This window comes from Zootoca vivipara, chromosome 3, assembly GCF_963506605.1.
Source record: "Zootoca vivipara chromosome 3, rZooViv1.1, whole genome shotgun sequence".
NCBI classification, from domain to species: domain Eukaryota; kingdom Metazoa; phylum Chordata; class Lepidosauria; order Squamata; family Lacertidae; genus Zootoca; species Zootoca vivipara.
This window is the reverse complement of record NC_083278.1, coordinates 1,904,043-1,929,024: the sequence shown is the minus strand read 5'-3', so window position 1 is coordinate 1,929,024 and position 24,982 is coordinate 1,904,043. Positions and strand designations below refer to the sequence as shown.

Sequence of the window (24,982 nt, the reverse complement as noted above, 5' to 3'; positions counted from 1 at the left end):
AGAGCCATTCGTCTTCTCTTCTTCTCCTTGATGAATATGAGCTGAATAAAGAGCATGAAATTCACTCTCGACTCCGAGTATATTTCAGTAGCAGTCAACAAAGTGCCATGTTGGGTGAATAAACTATGGGATGATTTTAGCTGCGGAAAAGTTGATATAGTCAAGGAAGGACAAAGTTGAAGATTACAAAGGTTTTGGCTGAAATTTCTAAGCTTCAGACAAACAAATGGGGCGGGGGAGAAGAAGAATAGAGCCCCTAATATTTTAACACACAAACTTTGTAGTAAAATAAGAGGGTTTCCCCTCCAACCCCTTGCATTCAACTTTATCTGCGTAAATCAGAAGTAAATGATACTGTTCAATACAGCTGTCAATGGAAGCAGATTAAAAACAAAGCAGATTATTTTGAACTGCCACAAAAAGCTGGTAGGAGAGAAAAACTAAGGTTACAATCCTGAACAGAGTTAAGCTGTTTACAGGATGAAAGCAGCCTAACTGCATGAACAGTTCAGAAAAACAGTTTAAATTGTGAAGGTATTCTATGTTAGTGCTTGGCAAAAACTAGATGCTTATACATATTACATGGCATTTAAGTGTGTCCAGAAACCCATCTAATTAATATATGCACGTCAAATCACTGTAGTGCATAGTTTCTTTAACAGGAATTGTAATTTTCTGTAAAGCTAAATTACAGCGTTTATAGCTTTGATTACAGCCTTCATTCTTAGAGCACCACCAGAAGGCAACATATCAATTGCAGTAAACAAGCAATTTTGGAGGTGGCTTATGTGGCATATTGTATTTTCTTGTATTATCACAATTACTAACTTTCTGGAAAGAGGTGCTGAACCCACTATTCAGCTATGAACAATGACCACCAGAAAGAAACTGGTTTGAATGCTTAACTGACAGTGTGATGGTGCAGAATCTAGTTACCGTGTCTGCCTGGTACAAAGGTTGCAGACATCACGTGCCCTGTAGATAGGCTGGTATGCAACACAAGAAAAAGTACAAATAAGGTAGCAGTGAGGTATTGGAAGAAAAATGTAGGTTGCTCAAGATGCTGAAGTCCAGTACCTACTTCCAAGGCAGCATTTCAGAAATCTAGACTGGCAGAGCTGAGGGAATTTTTACAAGAAGTCATACCTATGCAGAAGAGAGGCTTTCACTTGAACTGAAAGGAACCAGACTGTTGGCACTTAATATAAAATCTATTTTGGCACTTAATATAAAATCTATTTTGCATTTCCCTTACTGCTTTGCAGATGGGGATTTTGGTGATAAGCTGGTATTGGGACTTGAAACTTAAAATTGTGTGCTGAACAGACATAACAAATGTCATTTGTATATCTCAATATTTAATTGAGTTTTTACATTAAAAACAAAGCAAACTTGCAAGCAGAATGCCAAAATGGTTACTTTAAACCAAAGGCCTCAGGTTGCTAAGTCAGTTACTCCCCATGCCTCCTGCACAGATATGATGCCTTGGTGAGACCAAACCTGCAGTCCTGTGTCCAGTTCTGGGCACCACAATTTAAGAAGGATGTTGACAAGCTGGAATGTGTGCAGAAGAGGGCAACCAAGATGATCAAGGGCCTGGAAACCAAGCCTTATGAAGAAGAGTTGAGGGAGTCAAGTATGTTTAGGCTGGAAAAGTCAAGACTGAGAGGATATGATGAAGATGATGATTTATTTTATTATTTATTAAATTTGTATACCGACCTATACCTGCAGGTCTCAGGGGAGTTCACAGGATAAAGGGAAAAAACAAACCACAAAATACATAATAAAAACAAAAACAACCACTACGGTAATCATTCCCCACCAAAACGTTTTAAAAGGGCATAGGATGTCAATCAACCAAAGGTCTGGTTGAATAATAGTACTCACCCCACCTATCTGCCTGGGTTGCCCCAGCCACCATCTTCAAATATAGCCATTTTCAAATATCTCAAGGGCTGTCACATAGAAGTTGGCGCAAGCTTGCTTTCTCCTGCTCTGGAGGCTAGGACCCAAACCAAGGGCTTCAAGCTACAAGAAAGGAGATTCCGACTAAACTTCAGGGAGAACTTTCTGACAGTAATAACTGTTCAACCAGTGGAATGGTCTCCCTTGGAAGGTTGTGGACTCTCCTTCCTTGTAGGTTTTTAAGCAGAGGTTGGATGACCAATTGCCAGGGGCGTTTTAGGTGAGATTTTTGCATTGCAGGGGGTTGGGCTGGATGACCCTCAGGGTTCCCCCCCAACTGTGATTCTATGACTTATAGAAATATTTTTCAGTTACTTCATGATATCATCCATTTTTTTCCTAAAATGATTTGGACTTTCCTGCCTCAGCAAACCTCTGGTCAGCTATTTCATATAGTTTTGTAGTGTGTAAAATACTACTTCCTGACACCTGCCTTGAGTTTCTTTGCAACTTTCATTTACACCAGACTGCTCCATCCACTGGTTTCACTGAAGAATTTGACATGATGTAGCTCATTTAAACTGTGTCCTTCAGTTCAAAAAACAATTCCTGTCCAATTTATATTTGAGCATTCCGTATTATTCACTACAATTCTATGATTCTGTGATCAAAGGTCACAAGTGGCTTGGCAGTTGGATCGTGGTTTTAGTGTTCTTGACTCGTTAGGCAAGATCACATATCACCAACCATTAATATTACAAAAACGTGCCAACAGAAATAAAACATCATTGCATGACAGGAGGCCAGACATCGTTGTGATGCTGAAGGGAGAAGTAAATGAGACGGGGAAGGTACCTTCAGATACTTGGCCCAGTTGAGGGCTTGGCTTGCAAGGACATCTGCTCACGTGGGGCCCATGTGGGCACTCTTGGCATATCGTGCACTTGTCCTATGACGAAGCAGCATGTGTTTTCTAGGGATGCGATTAAGAGGTGGAATGTGTGCTGCTTGGTTCCTTATATTCTGTCCGATCTGTATGTATGCATGTATGTATGTATGTATGGGAGGGAGGACCTTAAATCTTGTCTAATTTGTGCAAATTAAGGAAACCCACACCATTTATTATGTTGCATTGTTTATTTTGCTGCTTATGAGGAAGACCAAGGAGCTATGCCTGAAAAACTAGAAATTCTACTCATCACGTCATTTAGTTCCTGGGATTTCACAAGGCATTGCCCCACTTCCTGGACCAATTCAGTCCATCACCTAAATCAAAGGTGTAGGATCTCATGCCTGGGGGGGTGGGGTTAATCTAAGCTTCTCTATCTTGTCTATAATGCCTCTTGCTTGCCTGGAGGTGTGTGTGTGTGTGTGATTAGAAACTGCTGACTTTTGCATGGCTGGACTGAAGTCTATCATAGATAAAGATAAGAGTCACATCTTTCGACCCACCTTACTCTTTGCTTTTGGACCCATATACTATTGCCATGCGGCTCCAGTAAGGTTGCTCCCGGTGGATTCCAACCCTCAGGTTTGATAAAGATTCCTCACCCATGATATAAACCAGGGATTAAACTAAATTGGGTTAGCATGAACGACAGTTCCTGAGCTTGTGCATAATGTGGAACTGCAGATTGCTCCAATGTGAAAGCGAATTTTCACTCTCTTTCTCTCTTGTGGGCAAAGGAGGACAGTAGATTAGGAGCAAATGTTCCCAATAACCATCACATCGTGTTCATGACAATGAAACCAGGATCAAACTGTGGTTTGGTATCCAGGAGTAGTCCTTCAGAAAACCAAGTCTTCTGGGAAGAGATGTATTTCCTGCTGCCCCATAAGCAATGTTTTGTTTTTTGTTTAAAATATTATTAAAAATGTGGAGGAAGGGGCAAGAGAACTAGGACCTAGCATCAAATTATTTCTCACACTACTGTCAGAAAAAGCAGGAATGGGGCCACACATGGGGGTCCTGGGCAAGAACCAGTTCTCCTCTTGAGGCAGATAGCCCCACAGAGAAATGGGAGCAATTTGAACCTTGTAAGGAAGCCAATGCCAAGGTAAAACTGACCACTTGACATGCTGAATAAATTAGTTAAAATATTTAAGGATGTTCTCAAAGGAGGGGGAAGAAAAATCCCAATAGCAACCCAGCCAAAGGAACCCCCCCCCAAACCCCCACCATCAAATCCATCCGCAGAAAGCAAGCAACAATACTGTAACCCCTGAGAGGTTCTGGAGTTCATATATGCATGTCACTTTAATATTTTGCCCTACTCTTTACATTTTCAATATGCACTGTAAAATACCACGAGGCATTGCTCTACAGATGTAACAGTTCATGCTGAAAAGTCTTTCTGCTTTAATTTGCTCTCCATCTGAAATTACACCTATTTGGGCTTTTCAAATGACTGGATAATAATTTCAAGCATGGGGTTTTGAACTTTCATACATTGTGCTTGAAGTAGCCAAAATACACTCATGCTTAATTTCCCTGATAGGGTCTGACAGTCTGACAATGGTTTCCAATTATGAACTCTTTGTGTATACAAACAAATTGCTGCTGAATATGAAGGGAAATAATATACGGTAGGAATTTACTACTGGGAATTTTCTCCTGGGCTATTGTCATATAGCAGCCACTGCCACAACTCACTGGAGAGAGGACTAGGCCTAGGCCTCACTGGCACATAATGTAACTACCCCCCCCCCCCAGGACCAATCTGTGCATTGGTCTAAGCCACACAACTCTTCCCCCCAAAGAAGGGGGAGCTTGAGTGTTTTTAGAAATTGAGCCAGAATGCACACACGAAGGCCTGTTTAGAGTACCTGTGCCACATATTATGTGCAACAATGGGGTATGCACCTGCCCTTTTGCCATGCAAGCTGCAGTGCCAGCTTAAGAGAAGTGTCTGAACTGGTCTTCACGTCTGAACCAGGATTCTTGTCTTCGTTCCCGAATACCGACTCTACGTATAACTTTCCATTCTTTTCACTTTCACATTCGTTCTCATTTGAGTTACAGGTCTGCCGTAGTTGAAACAAAATTAAAAAAATTCCTCCCAGTAGCACCTTGGAGACCAACTAAGTTTGTCACGAAAGCTCATACCAATGACAAACTTGGCTCCTGCCAACCTAGAACTTCGAAAGCACGTCAAAGTGCAAGTAGATAAATAGGTACCGCTATAGCGGGAAGGTAAACAGCGTTTCCGTGTGCTGCTCTGGTTCGCCAGAAGCAGCTTTGTCATGCTGGCCACATGACCTGGAAGCTGTATGGCAGCTCCCTTGGCCAATAATGCGAGATGAGCGCCGCAACCCCAGAGTCGTCACGACTGGACCTAATGGTCAGGGGTCCCTTTACCTTTACCTTAAGGTGCTACTGGAAGGGATTTTTTTGTTCTCATTTGAGGCAAGGGAGCTCTCTTCTGGTCTCAACTGCTGGATAAAAAAAAGTGAATAATAGCAATACCTCCTGTTGTTCTGCAGGGCTCTGCTATTAACTCTATTTTAATCCAATTACATTCTTTTGTTTTAATGGGTGGAATGATCTTTGCAAGCGTCTATGCATGTTTTTACTGAGTTACTTTTTTGTCATCTTTATTTCAATTCTTACATGACAGAAGAATGAACTAAAATATTTCACAACAAGCATGATGACCAACCAAAGGAATTAACAGGAATTGAAACATATTTTGTGCCATACACAGTTTTAACTCAAAAGCTAGTTTGATTGAGTCAGAGAAGTAATGCTGTCTTCAATCTCCGAAAGCTTCCTCATCATTTGATTCAATTTGCTCTCATCAAATTCCAAAGTCAAAAATTCAGATTCCTGGAACAAAGAAGGAAGGAAGATGTTAATGTTAGGAAAAAATGCTGGAAACTTAACAAAGAAAAAAGATCAGGAGCAAGAAAGACTATTTGGATGAGAACATCTGTGGACTGGTTCCAAACTAGACTTTTTCCTTCACAGAAATGCTTTGGAATAATGACTGTGGAACAGTAAAAACAAAAAAACAGTATGATGAAAGGAAATATCCATATTGATTTTTATTCCAAAAGGAAAGTTATATGAGTATGTAACAGCAACACAGCCCCCACCCCCGAAAGGCGCAGCAGTAGGGTGGGGGCCTTAAGTCCTGTGGGGCCTTAAAGACAAACCAATTTGTTGCAGCATAAGATTTCATGGTCCCACTATCTATCACATGCAGGAAGTGGTATAGATTACTGATGCACACAGAGAGTCGTCAAGGATAGAGCTTGTCACATGGTCTACATGATCAATACAGTGTAAGAAAGCGACCATCCTATTTTATAAGGCATTGTTTTTTTACATAAAGCTAATATACATGAAGGTTAGCTTTCAAATTTCCTACATTCAGAAACCGTTTCTGCATCAAATTGTCTGCTGAAGAATGCCTATACAGTACATCCTATATAATAAAGTCCCTGTGTCTCTGCGTCCAGATTCCATGTGTCCCGTTTTCCATGCTAATGCGCATGTGCCCCAGGGACACAGGGATTGGACAGCAGAGACTGCATGCGCGCACACACACGCTCTCCCCACCCACCCCTCTGCCAACCGCCGCTCACCCTCGCACTCCCCTCTCGCATTGCCACCCGGCTCAGGTCTTGAGCGGTTGGCATGCTGCTGACCAGCAAATACGAGCGGGCGCGAGGAAAGCGGGAGCCGGACGCTGCTGTGAGAGGGGACAGAAAGCCGCCGTCGCGGGTCTCAGGGGAACGCGCCGGGGCCCTCTTCGCTGCCGCCGAGTGCCTCCACGGGCACCACCGTGAAGTTGGTGGGCATGGCAACTCGCTCTCACCGAGGTTCCCCGGCCGGGTCCCACCGTGCCGTGCCTCACACGGCCGCCGCCGCCGCTCTCCTTCCCCACCCACCCGCTTGACGTGCCTGCGCCTCCGCAGCAGGAGCTGGAAGGCCGTTGGCGGCGCTTGGGTTACCTCAGCAGTCAGTCAGTGGGTCGGTTGGTCGGGCCATCGGCCACGCATGCGTTCTCTCCTCCCCCCGCCTCAGTTGACAGTCAGGGAAAGCCTCAATAAAGAGGTGTCGCTCCTCTCACACATTCTAGCGCCCGTTTACTGAACGGGCTTCATGATACTAGTTTGACATAAATCCCTTGGGTGCAGCAGCGGTTTCTGAGAAGCGGTTTCTAGCATACATTACACACACAGCCAGCCTCTTGGGCTTCATTTTTGCCCCAGAAACTGCTGTTAAACTCCAGCAGATACCCCCAGTATGTGGTTGCACTTTGTGGATTTTGCCCACCATTCCCCATCTTTTCATTTAAGAGCCCCTGATAAGCTTCCGAGGAACTCTTCAGAGTTGTGTTGTTTGAAAATCGCAATACCAGGACAGTTGAAACCCAAACCAGACGCCTTGCAAACTAGTTACAGGATATATATTTTATCTGTCCCAGAATGCCAGCTCCAGTCAAGCAACAATACTGTTAATCAGATCATTCTTATTTTGGCAGAGGAGCATGTTGGGCATTCCTCAGCACTGAGAGCAAGAAGAGCAAAGAAACTACTGTATTTTACATGTCAGAACTACTGATACTTACAAATATGCTGTACTGTAAAAGAAAAGGATAAATATGTACTGATACATACATTAACGTTACAGAACCTGCTTTAATGTAAACTGAAAGACACGGGCTGAATGTTATACATATTAATGAGGATTAATATGTTTTAAACTGGGCTATGGAGCTATCTGTTTGTGTCTTTCAAGGAAGAGTCTGTAAGTCAAAGTTATAGTGAAGAATTTGCAGCCTTTTCAACAAGTCAAACCAAAAATATACAGTATGTGCAGGGATTTAAAACACACACACACACACACACACACACACACACACACACACACCCTCTTGCTGAGTCAATTCTGGCTATGAAGGAATGTATAGGCAACAGCAGCACCCCACCTCAAAAAACCAGTCAGGTTTTTAACATACTTTATCTAAATAGTCTCTGAACTGTTTCATGCTAGCAGTCTTTTTTTCTAACAGAAACAAGTGAAACCAAAACTGAAAACAACCTTTCTGGCATAAAACTTCACATTAAAAACAGAGAAGAAAAACGAGGATGAGCACACTGGGAATGGAGGGCCAGATATATAACCTAAGGAGATTTTTGTTCCAAATCTCTTATACATATAAGGCTGGTTCAGGCGCAGCCATGCTTATTTAGCTGAGAAACTGCCCTCCACATGAGAGGAAAAAGCACAGAGTCATAATGGTCATAGGGGAGATTTGTTTCAGGATCAGCCTCCAGCAAAACTGATTGGTTGGCAGTTGTGGCAACAGGTCCTCCCTGCTCTAGCAAGTGGGTGAGGAAGAGACTAAAAGTTTTTCTGTTGAAAAGGTTGGAGATGGAGGAAGGGGAACCAATCTTCTAGGGCAAGGCTCCTTCAAACTCGGCCCTCCAGATGTTTTTGGCCTACAAGTCCCATGATCCCTAGCTAGCAGGACCAGTGGTGAGGGATGGTGGGAATTGTAGTCTCAAAACATCTGGAGGGCCGAGTTTGAAGAAGCCTGTTCTAGGGAAATGCTTACTTGGGTGAAACTCAACTTAAAAAGGGGGAGTTGGGGAGTGGATTTGATTCTCTCCTTTGGCCTGAAACCCTCACAGTAAGAGAAAAACGTTAGAACTGAAAGCATTTTTCCTCAACCTTTCCTCTTGTGGAAGCAAATTCCATAGTTATTAAGTATTTGGCAAGTTCTGACTCTTCCAACATTCGGATACACATGATGTCCATGAGTGCTAGAATTACGAGAGAGGGCGAAAAAAATTTCTCTATCCACTTTCTCTATGCCAGGCATAATTGTATATATACTTCTGTCATGGCACCTCTTATTTGTCTTTTCTCTAAAGTAAAAAGCCCCAAATGCTATAACCTTTCTTCACAGGGAAATTTCTCCATCCTCTTGATCATTTTATTTGCCCTTCGGTGAACCATTTCCGACTACAATGTCTTTTTTGAGATGAGGCAACCAGAACTGTACACAGTACAGCAAGCCCACAACATAGGGTTATGTTCCAGGGATCACACCTAAAGCCAAAATTGTGTATAGTGAAAACACATTGGGTTCAATGGTGGGTGGGATTGCCAAAGTCATTTTCTACTTTTTTTGCCATGCACATAAAGCTGAATGCACACAAGTTAAATGTGCATAAGTTACGGGCTTACTGTATTCCAAATGCAGTCACACCATATATTTGTATAATGATAGCAGCAGTTTCATATACAGTTCCTTTCCTAATGATAGTTAGCATGGAATCTGCCTTTTTCACAGCTCCTGCATGCTGAGTCGACATCTTCATTGACCCCAAGGTCTCACTCTGGTCAGTCACCACCAGTTCACCAGTTTAGACTCTATAAGCATGTATGTGAAATTAGGATTTTTTGCACCAGCGTGCATCATTTTACACTTGTTAACACTGAGTAGCATTTGCCATTTTATTGCCCATTCACTCAGGTTTGAGAGGTCCTTTTGGTCCTTGAACAATTTAAATCCTTGAACAATTTAGGATCATCAACATACTAGGGGTCCTCACTGCTCAACCCTAACTCTAGATAATTTATGGACAAGTTAAACCACAGGTCCCAAACTGATCCTTGAGGGACTCTGCTTTCTATATCCCTCCACTCTCCATTTATTCCTACGCACAGAATCATAGAGTTGGAAGAGACTGTGAAGGTCATCTAGTCCCAACTCCTGCAATGCAGGAATCTTTTACCCCATGTGCTCGAACCCACAACCCTGAGATTAAGAGTCTCATGCTCTACCCATTGAACTATCCCATATTCCACACTCTCTCTGCTTCCTGTTACTTAACTAGGCCCTGATCCCCAACAGAACTTTGCCTCTTATGCCATGACTGATAAGATTCCACAGAAGCCTTTGGTGAGGCACTTTGCCCAAAGTTTTTTTGAAAGTACAGATACAACTATAAGCAGGGGATTTTTTTTAAATGTATGCAGCCAATAAAATCCATGATTCACAGTCTAGCCTATTTCCTAGCCAAGGAAATGTGAAAGGCTATTTTTGTCAAGCCTGTCAGTTCTGCTTGCGCAGATTGATAAGTGCTGTCTGCTTTGCTGCAGTCAAATATGTTTCTTATCAAAGCCTTCAGAATGCATCTTCATTCCCCCTGCCATGTTGCTTGGCCTCCTACATTCTTCCCAGTGACATTTAACAGTACTGTACTCTGAAGGACACAAACATCCTTTGCTAAATCATATTTTAGGGACGCCTGAATCTGTCCCCATAACTCGCTGTTACTCTTGGGTGATGAAAGTTCAGTAGTTTCGGACAGGCACTATAATATATTTAGCATATCGGTTAACAAATATAACATGAACAATTTCCAGCTTTTCTCATAGAGTCTTTTCTTTCCACATGATTGTCTTTCTAAGCCGGCTGGAGGCTGTGGAATGCATGGAAAAGTGGTGGCTGCTTCTGCGCTACTTGTGCATGTCAGCTGCTAGGCAGGGAGGCTGAGCAGCCTAAAAAAAGCCCCACTGTGCCTGCAGTCTTTTTGGAGCTTCCTCTGCCCCCACACTGGCTCTGTGAAGGGTTGTCCTCACAAGCCACAAGGACTCACCAGCTCTCCCCCACAATTTCCTGGTTTGAATCTATTTACTTCCCAGCACTGCGGATACATGGTCAAATGTGAGTTGATCATGTGTAAGTGGGGGGATGCCTGTATAAATTCATTGGGCTGTATCCAATGCTAGCCCTAGACATATTGAGGTTAATGGTCATGACTTCATCGTTGAGATTCCTGCATTGCAGGGGGTGGACTAGATGACCCTTGGGGTCCCTTCCAATTCTACCATTCTAATTCCAATGAGCCTGCTCTAAGTAGGACTAGCATTGGATACAGCCCATCACTGCAACAGAGATGTTTATCTAAGACAGGCATAGGCAAACTAGGCCTTCCAGATGTTTTGGGACTACAATTCCCATCATCCCTGACCACTGGTCCTGTTAGCTAGGGATCATGGGAGTTGTAGTCCCAAAACATCTGGAGGGCCGAGTTTGCCTATGCCTGATCGAAGAGGATTTGTGCACATGGTATTGCAGGGAGATGGCTGTTCATATAGATGCTTGCAAGTGAGGGGAAGCTAGAGGCACACAGTAGGTAAGAGTATTTCTGTAAAGGCCAAAAAGTTCAGGAACTAGTGATACAGACTATCTAGGCCCTCTTTGTACAGGTGTACCATGTGCAGTGGTCTTGCTTTCTTTGGAGAATATAGGCTGCAGTAAGCATCACCTGAAAAAGGTGCTTTTAAATCAATTTGACTATGCCTTTGGAAAATGTGTTCTCTTACCTTGAGAGTGAAAAATTGCTCACCTGAATATATATGTCTCAAGAGACCTTGTTAGTTGCTGTTCAGTTAAGATTTCTCCCTCAACGGGACTTGCCTAGATGTAGCTACAAAGCCATTGCTGCTAATAGAAATGAAAGTAAAAAACCAATATGAAATGTGTGTAGACCCTGAAAAAGACTGTGCCTTGCTTTTTGTAGCTGAGTATGACAGCTAAGCACACACAGATCACATACAATGAGTAGCATCAAACGAAGGCAAACAGACATTGCTGATTTTATATAAAAAGAGCAACTTTGGCAATCTCAGAAGAGACAAACTAGTCCATTGTGCAGTTAGGTAAGGATGTTGTATAAAATTATTTAACATCCTATTGCATCCACTGCAACTGAATCCAATTACAGGACTCAAAACGTTATTTGAAGGACTATTCCTATCCTGTGAGGTTCAAACAATTTATGATCACCAAATAAAAGCTGGATAATTTCAAAGTTAATGAGATGCAGAACAATCTTATTGGCCCAGTTGTTTTCATATGCACTACAATCTTGGCAGCAAAAGAAAAGAACAAATCACTATTCATTATAATTTCTCAATACAGTGGTACGTCTGACTATGAACAACCCTGTTAATGAACTATTCGGTGAACAAACTCCGCAAAACCAGAAGTGTTCTGGTTAGCAAACTTTGCCCCAGAAGCCGAACGGAAGCTGAACGGTGGAAGGACACTTGTGGCGGGAGGCCTCAGTAGGGAAAGCACGCTTCGGTTTAAGAATGCTTTGGTTTAAGAACGGACTTCCGGAACGAATTAAGTTTGTAAACCGAGGTACCACTGTAAATATAATTCTGACATGTACAGTGCAAACAAATGCATGTCTACCTTGAGGTCAATTAGATTACTCCCAAGTAAGTGGATACAGAATGGCAGCATCAAAATCTATGATTCCTTCCATGGGAGAAGCATTTGATATCCAGAATTTTGTTTGCTTTCCCATAATTAGTTGGGTATTACATGATTTAAGAGGCTATGTTATAGGAGGAGGGGGGAAGTTATCCGTCTTTCAAGAGGAATTGTTCTTTAATTCTTCTAATGTAGAATCAATCATATCCTATTGGAGATTAAATTGAAAGGATTGAAGGGACTGGAGCAAGTCCAAGAACAGCAGGAAAGCCTTCCGTTTGCTACAGTGCAGTAAATTTAATTTCACTGCTTTTATGATATTACGTTTTTTTTCAATCCATCATTTATAACCCTTAAATCAAAGGAGGATTATTTACCAGCACTCAAGTTAACCTTTCCAGGCTCAGCTCCAGTTGGTATGTGTGAAGTATTGCATACAAAGAATTTGAAAGCTACGTTCTAACCCACCATAAGCAGAATCCACTGGCAATTCTTCCTATACAAGTCCTGCTGGAATGAATGGTGAAATTAACAAAAGCACATACAATGCCCCTTTGTTTTCATGTTGGGTTCTAAGATTGAGAAATACAAATAATAGTATTGGCGTTGCTAGTCATTAAAAACAACTGTACACAAGCTTATGAACTGTCCCTTTCTTCAGGTTTCAATATTCAGAACAAACAAAGTCTTAAGTAGGGTGGTTCCTTATGTGTTGCCGGAAAAGAAAATATGTATCACTGAAGACGATAACAAAGGAGGACACAAAAAACCCATTAGTACAGTATTGGCCTAACATTGTAGACTCTGCTGTTGAATTTCTGCCAGTTGTGCAGCTGTTAAAAATACAAAAACGTTGCTTCTTGCTGAAGGGAACCGTCAAACACTCAGTGAGAGGAATCCATGTGTTCCAAGCGCAAAGGAAGAACGAGATAAGGACAGTGGAGAGGGAAGAAAAGTGTCCACACTCCTGGGAGGGAAGAATGGAAGCTGCAGAGGGTGGACGGTCAGAAGTGCTGTCACCCTGTCACCTGGCTTGCCTCCCTAATTTCAGTGGGACTGGCTGCAATTCCTTTGCAGACAAAGAAAGCCAACCCTCTCAATTTACGGTACAGGGATACCCACATCACTCTTTCTCATTACTCCCTCCGCCTCCGGGGGGGGGGGGGGAGACTGTGGTGAAATGATGTTTCAGCCCTTTGCAGAAGAGATTACAACTGGGGAGCAGATGCGATCAAGAGAGGAGGGGGAGATTTGGCTGTGCACACACTCCAGTTTACTTTGTAAGCAGCGCGGTCCCATTACTAGTTTATGAAGTCATGTAAGCATGTTGTTAGCCACATTCCACACTTTGCTTATAGTTTCTTGAGAAATGCTGTATTTTGATGCATTTATCCCCAACCACTTGTTGTGGAAAGTTACCTTTGCCCTGCGTGTTTCAAATTTCAAATATGTATTAATTTTTAAGTACACTACAATGGTCACACAGGAAGGTAACATGAAATGCTGTTCGTTAACATGGCTTTTAAGGTTTATAGGGAGCAATTCCCTGAGTAGAGATGTGTAGCATTGTGCTATAAGGCAGCTGCAAACAGTCCAGTGTCAGTGAACGCCCTCACATTGGTGATTCTCCATCTCGTGTTTTTCTACATTATTGAAAAAGGGAGTTTTGTCATAATCGCTTGGAATAACTCCCTGCTCTGTGTTGCTAGGACACAGTTCATCCATAATTGATTTGGATTAGCTAGTTTTTAGAGCTGGATGTTTCAATATAAATAAAAACTGTTAAAATATCATCTTCAAAAGTTTGCAGCATTAGCATGGAAAGACCATGAAACAGAAGGTAATAATCTAAACACAAGAAGAATGAGATATTCCAGAGCACTATGCTACTTGGTATGTGCACAGAGACTTGAGACCTTTATTTCTTAAACATTGGCCACCAAACAATGCTACACTAAAGGTTTTTTAAACATAAAGGAGTCAGGGGCATAGGGTAACTATATTTCATGAAATATAGAAGTAAACAAGAAGTAGTCCAGGATGTACCGGTACATATGGAGACCATTGTCTGCATCCTTTAGGGTTTGGATTGCATCCAAATCAGAAATGTATGGTGGCAACACAATCAGAAAATTCTCAATGAAGATCTCATCTCATTCAATGAAGAATCTCATGGAGATACTGCAGTAAAAATTTTCATCTGTCAGGTTGATCTTGTTTACCCCAAAGCTGTTCACTACTTATGCTTTGCATATATTTCGAGTGAGCAAGCAAAAGAACATTTGCAGGGCTCTCACCACACATTCCCCATCTCAAGGGGCCCACCAAGATTACCTAGGGCAGGAAAAGAGGGACATAATGGCAAAGGGCTCCACTTCCTCAGTGGAGCACCCTTTTCTACCACGGAAAGGAATGGAATGAATAGTCTCAAGGTTTTGTCCTGAAGCTTCTGAACTTGTCATGCCTAATAAAGGTTATTGATTGATTGATTGATTGATTGAGTAGTCTCAAGGGGAGTGTGACGCTATTTGCATCAGTTCTTCCACCTCTGTATGAGGTGGCATGAATTGAAGTAGGAAGCACTTGCTGACACCTTGGCAATCTGGCATCAAATAACGTTGCAGACGAAGCGTTTGCTGAAAACAAAAGTAAAGTCTCAGAGCTTGCCATAGTCAAGTGACGAGGGCAGGGGAGGGCAAACACCAATGTGGGCAGTGGGAGAATTTCATTGTGATGGATAGGTTAAACTTGTAATCAGAGGGAATTATTATACCAAGAAAGTAATTCCCCACCCCACCCCCAAAATCAACTTTAGAAAGTGTCTAGCACCCAAGAAAGTGTCTTGGGTGTGGGAGATCAGCATTGCCACTCCGCCATGAAGCTTCTTGTTGTTTAGTTGTGTCCGACTTCATGACCCCATGGACCAGAGCACACCAGGCACTCCTGTCTTCCACTGCCTCCCGCAGTTTGGTCAGACTCTTGTTGGTGGCTTCGAGAACACTGTCCAACCATCTCGTCCTCTGTTGTCCCCTTCTTCTTCTGTCTTTCCCAACATCAGGGTCTTTTCCAGGGAGTTTTCTCTTCTCATGAGGTGGCCAAAGTATTGGAGCCTCAGCTTCAGGATCTGTCCTTCCAGTGAGCACCCAGGGCTGATTTCCTTCAGAATGGATAGGTTTGATCTTCTTGCAGTCCATGGGACTCTCAAGAGTCTCCTCCAGCACCATAATTCAAAAGCATCAATTCTTCGGCAATCAGCCTTCTTTATGCTAATTTTATTCAATTCTGCGACAAGATTAAAAAGTATAGGCATTTCCTTAAAACACACACATCCAAAACTTTAAAAGTGGTCAGCACAAAAGCCCCTGTAATTACCGGTAGGTAAGCTTTATGCCCTCTGCAACCGTCATCCACTTCTGTTAAAAAGAAAAAAAATATAGCTTGCTAGACTCTGAGCTACATCAAACCGAGGCAGGCTGTTTTCCAAAGCACCAAATTGGGGTTCAAACAAAATCTGGTGGTTGGTGCACACCCCTACTAATTATTTGTATAAAGAAGTCAAAGTAATTAAGATACAATTTGTACCCTTGATGTTTGAAAGATTAATAATATAAAGTTTGCTGCAGAAGTCCCGAGAAGGAACTTAGCTATGCAATAGCTGAGTGAATATTTGCACAGCATTCTTTGAAGTAAATGAGGACCAATAAGGCAATTATGCCCAGTTCAGCTTTGATGACATCCTCTGACATAGAATCCTAAAACTCAATTATGGTTTATATATAATTACACACTGCTTCCTTTTACCATTCTAAATTAATTACATATCAATGTCATTTATTTTCAGTCTTCTCATTATTCTCTCTTATATTTGAACCAAGAGCACCTTGCTTACATATGCCATCGAGCGGTTTCTACACAATGGTGAAAGTAACCTTCTAGGATAGTTTCACTATTTGTACCAAGGAGAGAAAACTCCCTTTGCCGCTTCTAGGAGGGTAAAGCTTGCTCTTCTTTTTACTCTGAAAGGTTCTTCATGCTCATTGTGTTCTTTAAACAATTAAAAATGCCATTTGTATAGAAAAGGAAAGGAGAGGAATGAGTAAAATGTGGAATCCTTATCAGATTCTAGAAGTGGAAGGAATACCACCAGGCCCATTTATTTAGCTAGATAAAGTAAAGTGCTTTGCAGTCTGAAAGTATGTGCACAAGAACACTTAGATTGAATTACTTGGGCTTTAACCTCCCCACCCTGTTGTGGATTTTAATGGATGGGACATGGTTTTGAAACTATTAGTATCTGTGAGCTATTAGCTAAGTATTCCAAATGGGCAGCAACAAAATGTGAACTTGTGTGACTATAAGGACTGCAATTATGGCAGATGACAGAAGTAGTTTTTATTTTTGATGTTGTATCTGCTTGAAAAAAGAACTGTAAATTATGGAAACAATAGTAGATCTTTTAGCTACATACCTCAGATAATTTTTGATGAAAAATGAGTTTTGCTGCTAATAACTTGCGAAGCATTTAATATACTATTACTGTCAAACCTCAGTTTACACCTACCTCGGCGAGCGACCGCTTCGGCGAGCGATCGGCGCAGACCCGGAAGTGTTTACATCTGGGTTCCGCAGTGTCGTATGCGCAGACGCGATCTGCGCAGCTCACGCATGCGCAGAAGCGCTCTATTGGCGCTTCACGCACGTGCAGAAGCGTGCCTTCAGCGAGCGACCGCTTCGGCAAGCGACCGCCTCCGCAGAACAGATTGCGGTCGCAAACCGAGGTACCACTGTATAGTATCACACTAGACTAGAGAAAAGGAGTTGGTCCCTGATTTTCTAACTGTCCTTTTCCGACGACACGGCAGCAGTCGCTCTTTTTTCCAAAACTTCATTAAAAAAAAATAAAGTTCTCACCTCTTCCAGAAAGAAAAACTTACTGTTTTTTATTCTATCATATGAACATTTAAGTACTTTTTGCATTGCAGACGTAAGAGGAAAAACAAATATTACTGATATAAAACGAGCAGAATACCCTTCCTTATTCTTCACAAGGTAGAAGATTCAGAGATTCTGAAAGGTGTTCAACTTAACACAGATAATTTTCCCTGACTGGAGTGGTTGTCAGTAACCTTCCTTATCTTTAAAGCCAAACATGATGGAACATTTTGTGTAGGAATGGAAAGGCATTAAAACTAAAACAAATACAAAAGAGCCAACAGTTAAATTAGGCACTGTAAGCAAGTAACCCTGCTGGCAATCTACAGAGACAATGCTTTCAAAGCTGAAATAAGCATTTGTAGCGCTGCTCCCATTTAAGTAAACAAACACACATTAGAATTGAATAAAATTATTCTGGCAGAAGAGGCACAGCTTAATTTTGTTACACCATGATGCCTTGGCTTCACTTCCATTTTGTCGCACACAAAGAGCCCCGCTGTGTCAGCCACTGGGGAGTCAAGCCAGTATTGCACTTGAAGTCTCTTCACTATAGAATACAAAAGCTGTGTAGATATTGTTGTTTTGGGGGGAGTCATGGGAGCCTAACTTCCAGTTTCCTGGCTTTGTGGAGCTTGAACCAGCCCAAGAAAACCTTAACTCTGATTTGTAACCTGGCATTACAAAATGCATTTCCCTGAAACAAAATACTGGGGTTGCTTAAACATAAAAGTGTTGTAAATATTAATTGTTTAATACAACTGGTAGTTCTCAAGGCTACAAGCATGTTCATTCACACGCCAAACTCCAAACTGAATTGCAGCCCATTGTGAAGGGCACACAGAAACAACAGTGTTACTGCTGGATTTCAGATCCTATCAATTTATGTGGAAATTCTTCAGTTTGGTTGTGTACCGGTATGTTTAAATGTTTTCTTTACTGTCTGACTACTTGGTTATGGTGCAATTATATATATTTTTCTGTGTTGTAAGCTGCCTTGTGCATGGTTTGAACTGTGGACAGGTGGCATACAAATAAAACCATGTGCTGTGTATTAAAGTAATAGCACAGCCAAGTATGTATTGTAATATAGAGTTTATTGTATTGAGTGTACAAGTTCCAGCGGGAACGTCTATCATTTGCTGGTTCACGGTGCAGGCTTTGGCTCCTCTGCCGGATGGTTTCCGCGAGAGGGAATCCGTGCCATTGATTCCCGCCAAAATGTACGGTATCTTTTCCCTGCTAGTCCTCTGTTATTATATAAGCCCCAGTTTTCCCCATTCCTGTGTTCTGGCTCTGACCTGTTCTTTGAAGTAAAGAGATGTTGTACCAGATCCTCGCCTCCAGCTTCTTATCTGCACCGGGCTGAAATCACTGAATACCCACTACACAACAGTATGTATGTATGTATGTATGTATGTATGTATGTATGTATGTAACAATAATGCTTATTTTAAACTGCTAACCACATAGCAATTCATTTTTGAAAGAAAAAAGAAAAGGAGTATTTTAAATCCCATTATATTCAGTAGGCTAGCATAGGCAAATCTGGTTTAGATCTGGAAGACACCTCCAAAACCTAGGAGCGAGGGCCCTTATTATTATTATTATTATCCACCCTTTCCTCTCGGAGGAGCCCAGGGTGGCAGTTATTAATTTCATAGATGCCATAGTTTAGCCATCAAACGCTTGAGTAAACAGGAATGTTTTTAATAGTGAGGGAGACTGACAAAGCTCACCAGGGCGGGCATTCCACCAGCAGAACCACCACAGAGAAGGCCCTGTCACGGGTCAACCAGGCAGTATCCAGAGGCAGCACCACCAACAGGGCTCTTGTGAGGATCGTAATTAATGAACTTGAAAAGCAACTGTACTGCATAGCAAACTCCTCTCTTACACCTTATAGCACAAGTTCACTGGAATAAGCCCCTGCATGTGACTCTAGAGAAACAGGGGGAAAAGACTCAGCAGGTTATGGGATAACAGAAATATTGACGGCCAACACAGGGAAGCCATAACTGGACTGGGGTTTGATATACTGTAGATCTCATATAACCCCTATTTTAAAACAGCTGCATTGATTGGCAGTTGGTTTCCAGGCCCCATTCAAGGTGCTCACACTAGCCTTTAAAGCAACTTAGACCCCAGAAATCTGAAAGACCATTAAAAATACAGCAACAATACACTGAGCACATTTTAGTGAATCATAGAATCATAGGGTTAGAAGAGACCACAAGGGCCATCCAGTCCAACCCCCTGCCAAGCAGGAAACACCACCAAAGCATTCCTGACAGATGCCTGTCAAGCCTCCGCTTAAAGACCTCCAAAGAAGGAGACTCCACCACACTCCTTGGCAGCAAATTCCACTGTCGAACAGCTCTTACTGTCAGGAAGTTCTTCCTAATGTTTACGTGCAATCTTCTTTCTTGAAGTTTGAATCCATTGCTCTGTGTCCGCTTCTCTGGAGCAGCAGAAAACAATCTTTCTCCCTCCTCCATATGACATCCTTTCATATATTTGAACATGGCTATCATATCACCCCTTAACCTTCTCTTCTCCAGGCTAAACATGCCCAGCTCCCTAAGCTGTTCCTCATAAGGCATCGTTTCCAGGTCTTTGACCATTTTGGTTGCCCTCCTCTGGACACGTTCCAGCTTGCCTGTATCCTTCTTGAACTGTGGTGCCCAGAACTGGACACAGTATTCCAGGTGAGGTCTGACCAGAGCGGAATACAGTGGTACTATTACTTCCCTTGATCTAGATGCTATACTCCTATTGATGCAGCCCAGAATTGGCTTTTTTTAGCAGCTGCATCACACTGTTGACTCAGGTCAAGTTTGTGGTCTACCAAGACTCCTAGATCCTTTGTGAAGATTGTTCTCACAGATATTCTCCGTCAACAATGGTATTTCCAAGCTCTCTTTAGAGAGAAATATTCTAGAAAAAGGACAAGGAAAAAAATGAAAGGTACAAAAAGAACTGTGGAAGCTTCAGTTCTGCAGAGACATCTGTGTGGGCAGACTTTTCTCTTAAACCTGTGCTGAATATCACAGCAAACAAAAGGCCTAGGGGCCCACCCACACAGATCCTGTTGTCCTTGCTTATAGTCTGTATTTTCATTAAACATATAATTCATAATTTGTTGCACAAAGCAAGATCAGCTAAAGTATGGGATCTACATTGTAATACTGTTCTTTCAGTGTCTTAAAGAAATTGAGCCAATAAAACAGGGCACATCAAAACATCAAAACATGTTTGAAAAGCTGACTTCCCAGAATAAGCTTTTCTACAAACAGCAATATTTCAATTTGGGAAATTAATACAATGAAGTTTGCCTTCTTCTTTGACACCAATTTTTTTTTATCCACAAGACAATGGAAGAGAACAACAATTTAATTATCCTCTATGCCAGGAAGGAGGTCCAGGTCTGTATTCATAAAACATCTGCTTTTCAAGAGGGACATGTTTGCAAGTGGATCTATATTGACAAACTAAGGTTTGTGATCAGCTAGGAAACCAGACACAGAAACTGTGATTTGCAAACTGTTGCTTGGCTGAATGTCTGAATTGACAAGTGATAGTTATAACCACAGTTCTGCTTCTAGAGATTTCTCAATAATGGATAAGAAAGTGAACTGAACTTATGAAACTGTTCTGAGGATGAAAAACATAAACAAAAAAGAAGCTTAAAATCCAAAATCCAAACAAAAAAGAAGCTTAAAATCCATGACTTGCCTATTATATACTTGGAAGCTCAGACTCTGGCCAGTGCCCCACTTCACATATCACAGTAAAGCATAATTAATAGTTTACAATGAATGTGCCTTTCTGGGTGGTTTTCTCTTCTCAGTTTGCAAACTGCTATTGCATGGATGAAACAAATGACAGTCTGTGGCTTAGTGTTACATCTGAAACAAGAATTGTAGCTTATTTTGCTTTGAGCTTGAGGCTCTCAGTTGTTTTAAGGCTGATGAAACAGCATCGGGTACAGCAAGAGACTCTTTTGTTCTAGCCACACATGTTGATTGCAGAGTGTTATTTGATAGTAAAGACACAGAAAACTGATAGTCTACCAACAATTGACCAATGGAAGAGGAAGATCTGGGACATAAAGATCATTAATAAAGTAATGAGATATAAGCAACTATGGGATGGAAGGATGCAGGCAAAATAAAATTTTCAACAAAATTGAATGGAGCTTCTTTTGTATTGGAATCTATATAAAATAGATGAATTTGTCATTTTAGATATATAAAGTATGACATAAATAAGTGTATGTATAATATTGCATACAAAACTAAATATTAAGCTATTTTTAAAAGGGATATTGGTTTCTTTGAATTTTAGAATCTGGTTAAAAGAGTTCCACTGAGTGCCACTCTGGATCCAACCCTATGAAAGGGGGTTAGGACACAGCTAATCTACAATAACATTCATCCTGGGACACACCAGTTAGGATCCCATTGTGGCAAAACACTTCATAAACACAAGATATGAAATGGAGACCTCCTGAATTCCACCTGTGCACTAAGTGCTCTGAAGAGTGATGCTTATTATTTTCAAGTCTGTGGGTGTTCTATTCTTCTAAATCTCTTGCTTAAGTAACAATGGCTATCTCCTGAAAATAACTTCCTTTAAAAATCCTTCTACAGTATAGTCTTTCTCATCAGTCAACTGAAATTATTTCAATACAGTAAAAATCATTTTGAACACTTTGTCCTTCAAGTTTACCATGTCTGTTTTTCTCTCTTGTCTTTGTGTTTACTAAGCTATTTTTTGCATAGCTTTTTATAATATCATCTACTAGTGATTGCTTAAGTTTTCTAACAAACCCTCTTCTCAAACCTTTCACTGAACTTTTGGAAATTACACTTCTTGCATTCAAATCTCTCATTTCTGCTGCAGCCTGCTGAGGATAGAAACATTGGAAAGTGAAAAATGAAGTGACTTAACATGCCCACATTTCATTGCATGCCTGGACTGGACAACCACCCTAATTTCTGTTCAGAACAGAGAGGTGCAAAGCGTTGTTCTCCCTACATAAGTGTTGTGGTGGTTAATATACTGTCAGCCTCTTTCCCTGCTTCTGTTGGGGGCCAAGGGAGCATGCTCATCCCATTTTGTGGCCACTTTTTCAAAATTCCAAATGTGTCTACTGGCTCAAAAACACAGGCAACTTCACATTTAATCACTGTGAAAACATAGTTGGCTTTTATACCTTTAGGTTATAAAACTTCAGGTTCAAAGAATGTAGCCATCCCCCCCCCCACTAAACATAGTCAAAAGTGGAGAAGAATGTCAATACCGAATGCCGCCATCTACGTATGGTTGCCCCAGTGCCCCTGATAAAGAGAGATTGATTTACTGTCTTTGTACACAAAGTTTCAATTAGCTATCATGTATAACAGCTATGAATTTGTTGAATTCTTTTCTGAAGCTAGTGGTCATCAAAGTAACAGCATTCATTAAACTATTTGTTAGGACTCGGCAGTCTGTTTCCTAAAATCACGGAGCACATGTAAAACTCAGATATATACACATTTGTTTGTTTTTTTGTCTTCTTCTTCTTCTTCTTCTTCTTCTTCTTCTTCTTCTTCTTCTTCTTCTTCTTCTTCTTCTTCTTCTTCTTCTTCTTCTTTTATTTTGACAAAGTAATAATGATAAATAAATAAGAATAAAAATGTGCACCCCACCACCGAGACCATTCCATTGTAACTATCCAACCACCCAAAATTTCAACACCTCTTGCGATGGTTTGACCCTTTCCATTTTAACAGTACAAATTCTACAAACACCCTCCATATCTCCTCAAAATCATTTTCTGCATATTCCCCCGTCTTACCTTAATGGCACATGTTAATTTATCACGAATAGCTATACCCCACACCTCTTTATACCTTTCTTCCATTTTATATTCTGCTTGCCCCTACCACTTCCTAGCTATTATAATTCGTGCAGCTGTAAATAAATTTGTGAGCAAGTCCTTCATAGCCTGTGAACCTTCCACCCCATCATAAATTGATAATAATGCTACCTCTGGACTTTCGGTCAGCTTTAATCCAGTGATTTCTGTTAGCTCCTTAAACAGATATATACACATGTTGAAAGTATTTTATTTTGAAAAGAGGCGGATCTTCCCAGTACATACTCCTTACTCATTACAGATATGAGAAACTGTCAAGTAGAAAAACTAACCTCTCTTGATGTAGCCCATGATAAATTATCAACATACATAATCTATCCAATGAAAACATACATCTTCCCAAAGTTTTACAAACATCACATTTGCAGAGCTTTAAATGGAGTTACTAGCTGCTTACCAAGCTGCCTAATAGTAGCTTCTGGGGGCCAAAGTGTATCAAAATGACCTGCTGTAGTCAGTTCCCTGTGTTGGTGCCCTACAGCAGTGTGGGTGCTGATTTTCTTGTGGGTAGTGATGTGCTAGAAAATTCTCCGGAGAATATTCTCCACAAACTGTAAATTCTGTGTCGTCTATACAGCTGCTTTAAATGTACACACTTCATTAATTGAGAATATTCTCCAAAAGATTATTCTCGAGAATTTAATACCACTACTCGTGGGTTCATCCCACAGCACTGCTGTAACATTTAAAGGTCCTAACCGTACCAAGGTTGCTCATGCAGAATCCCATTAGAGGCAGATGCTGCGTGCCAAGGACCTGTGCGACTGCCCCCCTCCCCACATAATGGCGAACCTTTAATCATTACAGCAATCCTACGGAGGCCATCAATTCCAATGCTTCTGCTGTAATGCATATAAAGTGCCTGAAATTGTTCAGATTGTATGATAAACAGCAGGGCCGGCCCAAGACATTTTGGCACATGAGGCAAAAGGCCCCCCTGCTGCCTCTGGATGGTATCTTCAAGGGAAAGTCCTTGCAGAACCTTGCCATCAGGAGAGGGTGCGTTGTAGCTCCGCATCCTGAGGTTCCCTTGAAGGACAAAGCTAGCGATGTGTGCTTGCCGCGCCGCAGCTCCAATCCCCCCCACTCTCGGGGGCTCCAAATTGCAGCCTTACCGGGGGAGGGGAGAGCCCGCTTTTGATGCCCACCAAGCAATCTGCCTCCAAAACGCACTATTTGGAGTTCTTCACGGGAGTCCGTCTCACTGGGACGGTGGCCCCCTGCTTTGAAGCGCCGAGGTCCTCTCCGACGAGAGAATCTCCGACTTCAATGGCGCCGCGACCAACCGGAAGTCCCTAAACTGCATTGTCATTCAGAAAGAGAGAAGTGAACTACTATGGATCTCAACTTTCAGCCAAACTAAGGATGTGGCTGCCCTCTTTTTCCTGTCAGCATGTACAAATGTAACTGGTGAAGATTTTGCTATCATTTCATCTCAACGTGAGGGACAGCTGCTAAATTTTCACCTATTGGGTAGATGCTAGACAAAACTAGAGTCCTACTAGAAAATAGGATTTTGTTACTTGGTTGCATAATTAATTGGAAAGAATAATTTTAGAAAACAAATTCCCCTAAAATATAGATTAAATCTTTTATCATGATTAGCAGCCATGTGTTCATACCAGCTGGCAAAAATCCTCTTAATATTTGGCTTGGACCATACAGTACTCTCATCTCTCTCACCTCATGTGACTATAGAGCATCCTTTAATATATATAACTCACTTTAAATCCTTTAATTACAATCAATCTGTTGAAAGGTTGATTGTTGAAAGCCCATTTTGATGACACTGTGGAAAGCTTTCACTTCATTAAACTGGCATCAGACAAATTTCCAGCAACTATCTGATCAATTTTTCTGTAACACATGGCAAGCTTAAAGCACACGATTTCAGAAAAGCCTCAAGCTTTCCACTACTTTGTATAACATATAGAAGTCAGCCATGTTTTAATGCTCTTTTTAATTTTGTTTT

General features: G+C 41.5%; 1 protein-coding gene across 2 annotated transcripts in view; it reads right to left on the bottom strand.

Annotated features, from left to right (window-relative positions):
* Window positions 1-93: 93 nt before the first annotated feature.
* Window positions 94-24,982, bottom strand: part of COMMD1 (copper metabolism domain containing 1) — a 56,638-nt gene continuing 31,749 nt past the window's right edge. Inside the window, exon 3 of one of the 2 annotated variants that reach the window (XM_035110435.2) lies at window positions 94-5,734. In XM_035110435.2, the coding sequence (XP_034966326.1) occupies window positions 5,627-5,734 (108 nt within the window). In that variant the 3' untranslated portion in view covers window positions 94-5,626. Of the gene's footprint in view, window positions 5,735-6,806; window positions 11,376-24,982 lie in introns of those variants that run through there. The other variant, XM_060272315.1, reaches the window with a different exon arrangement.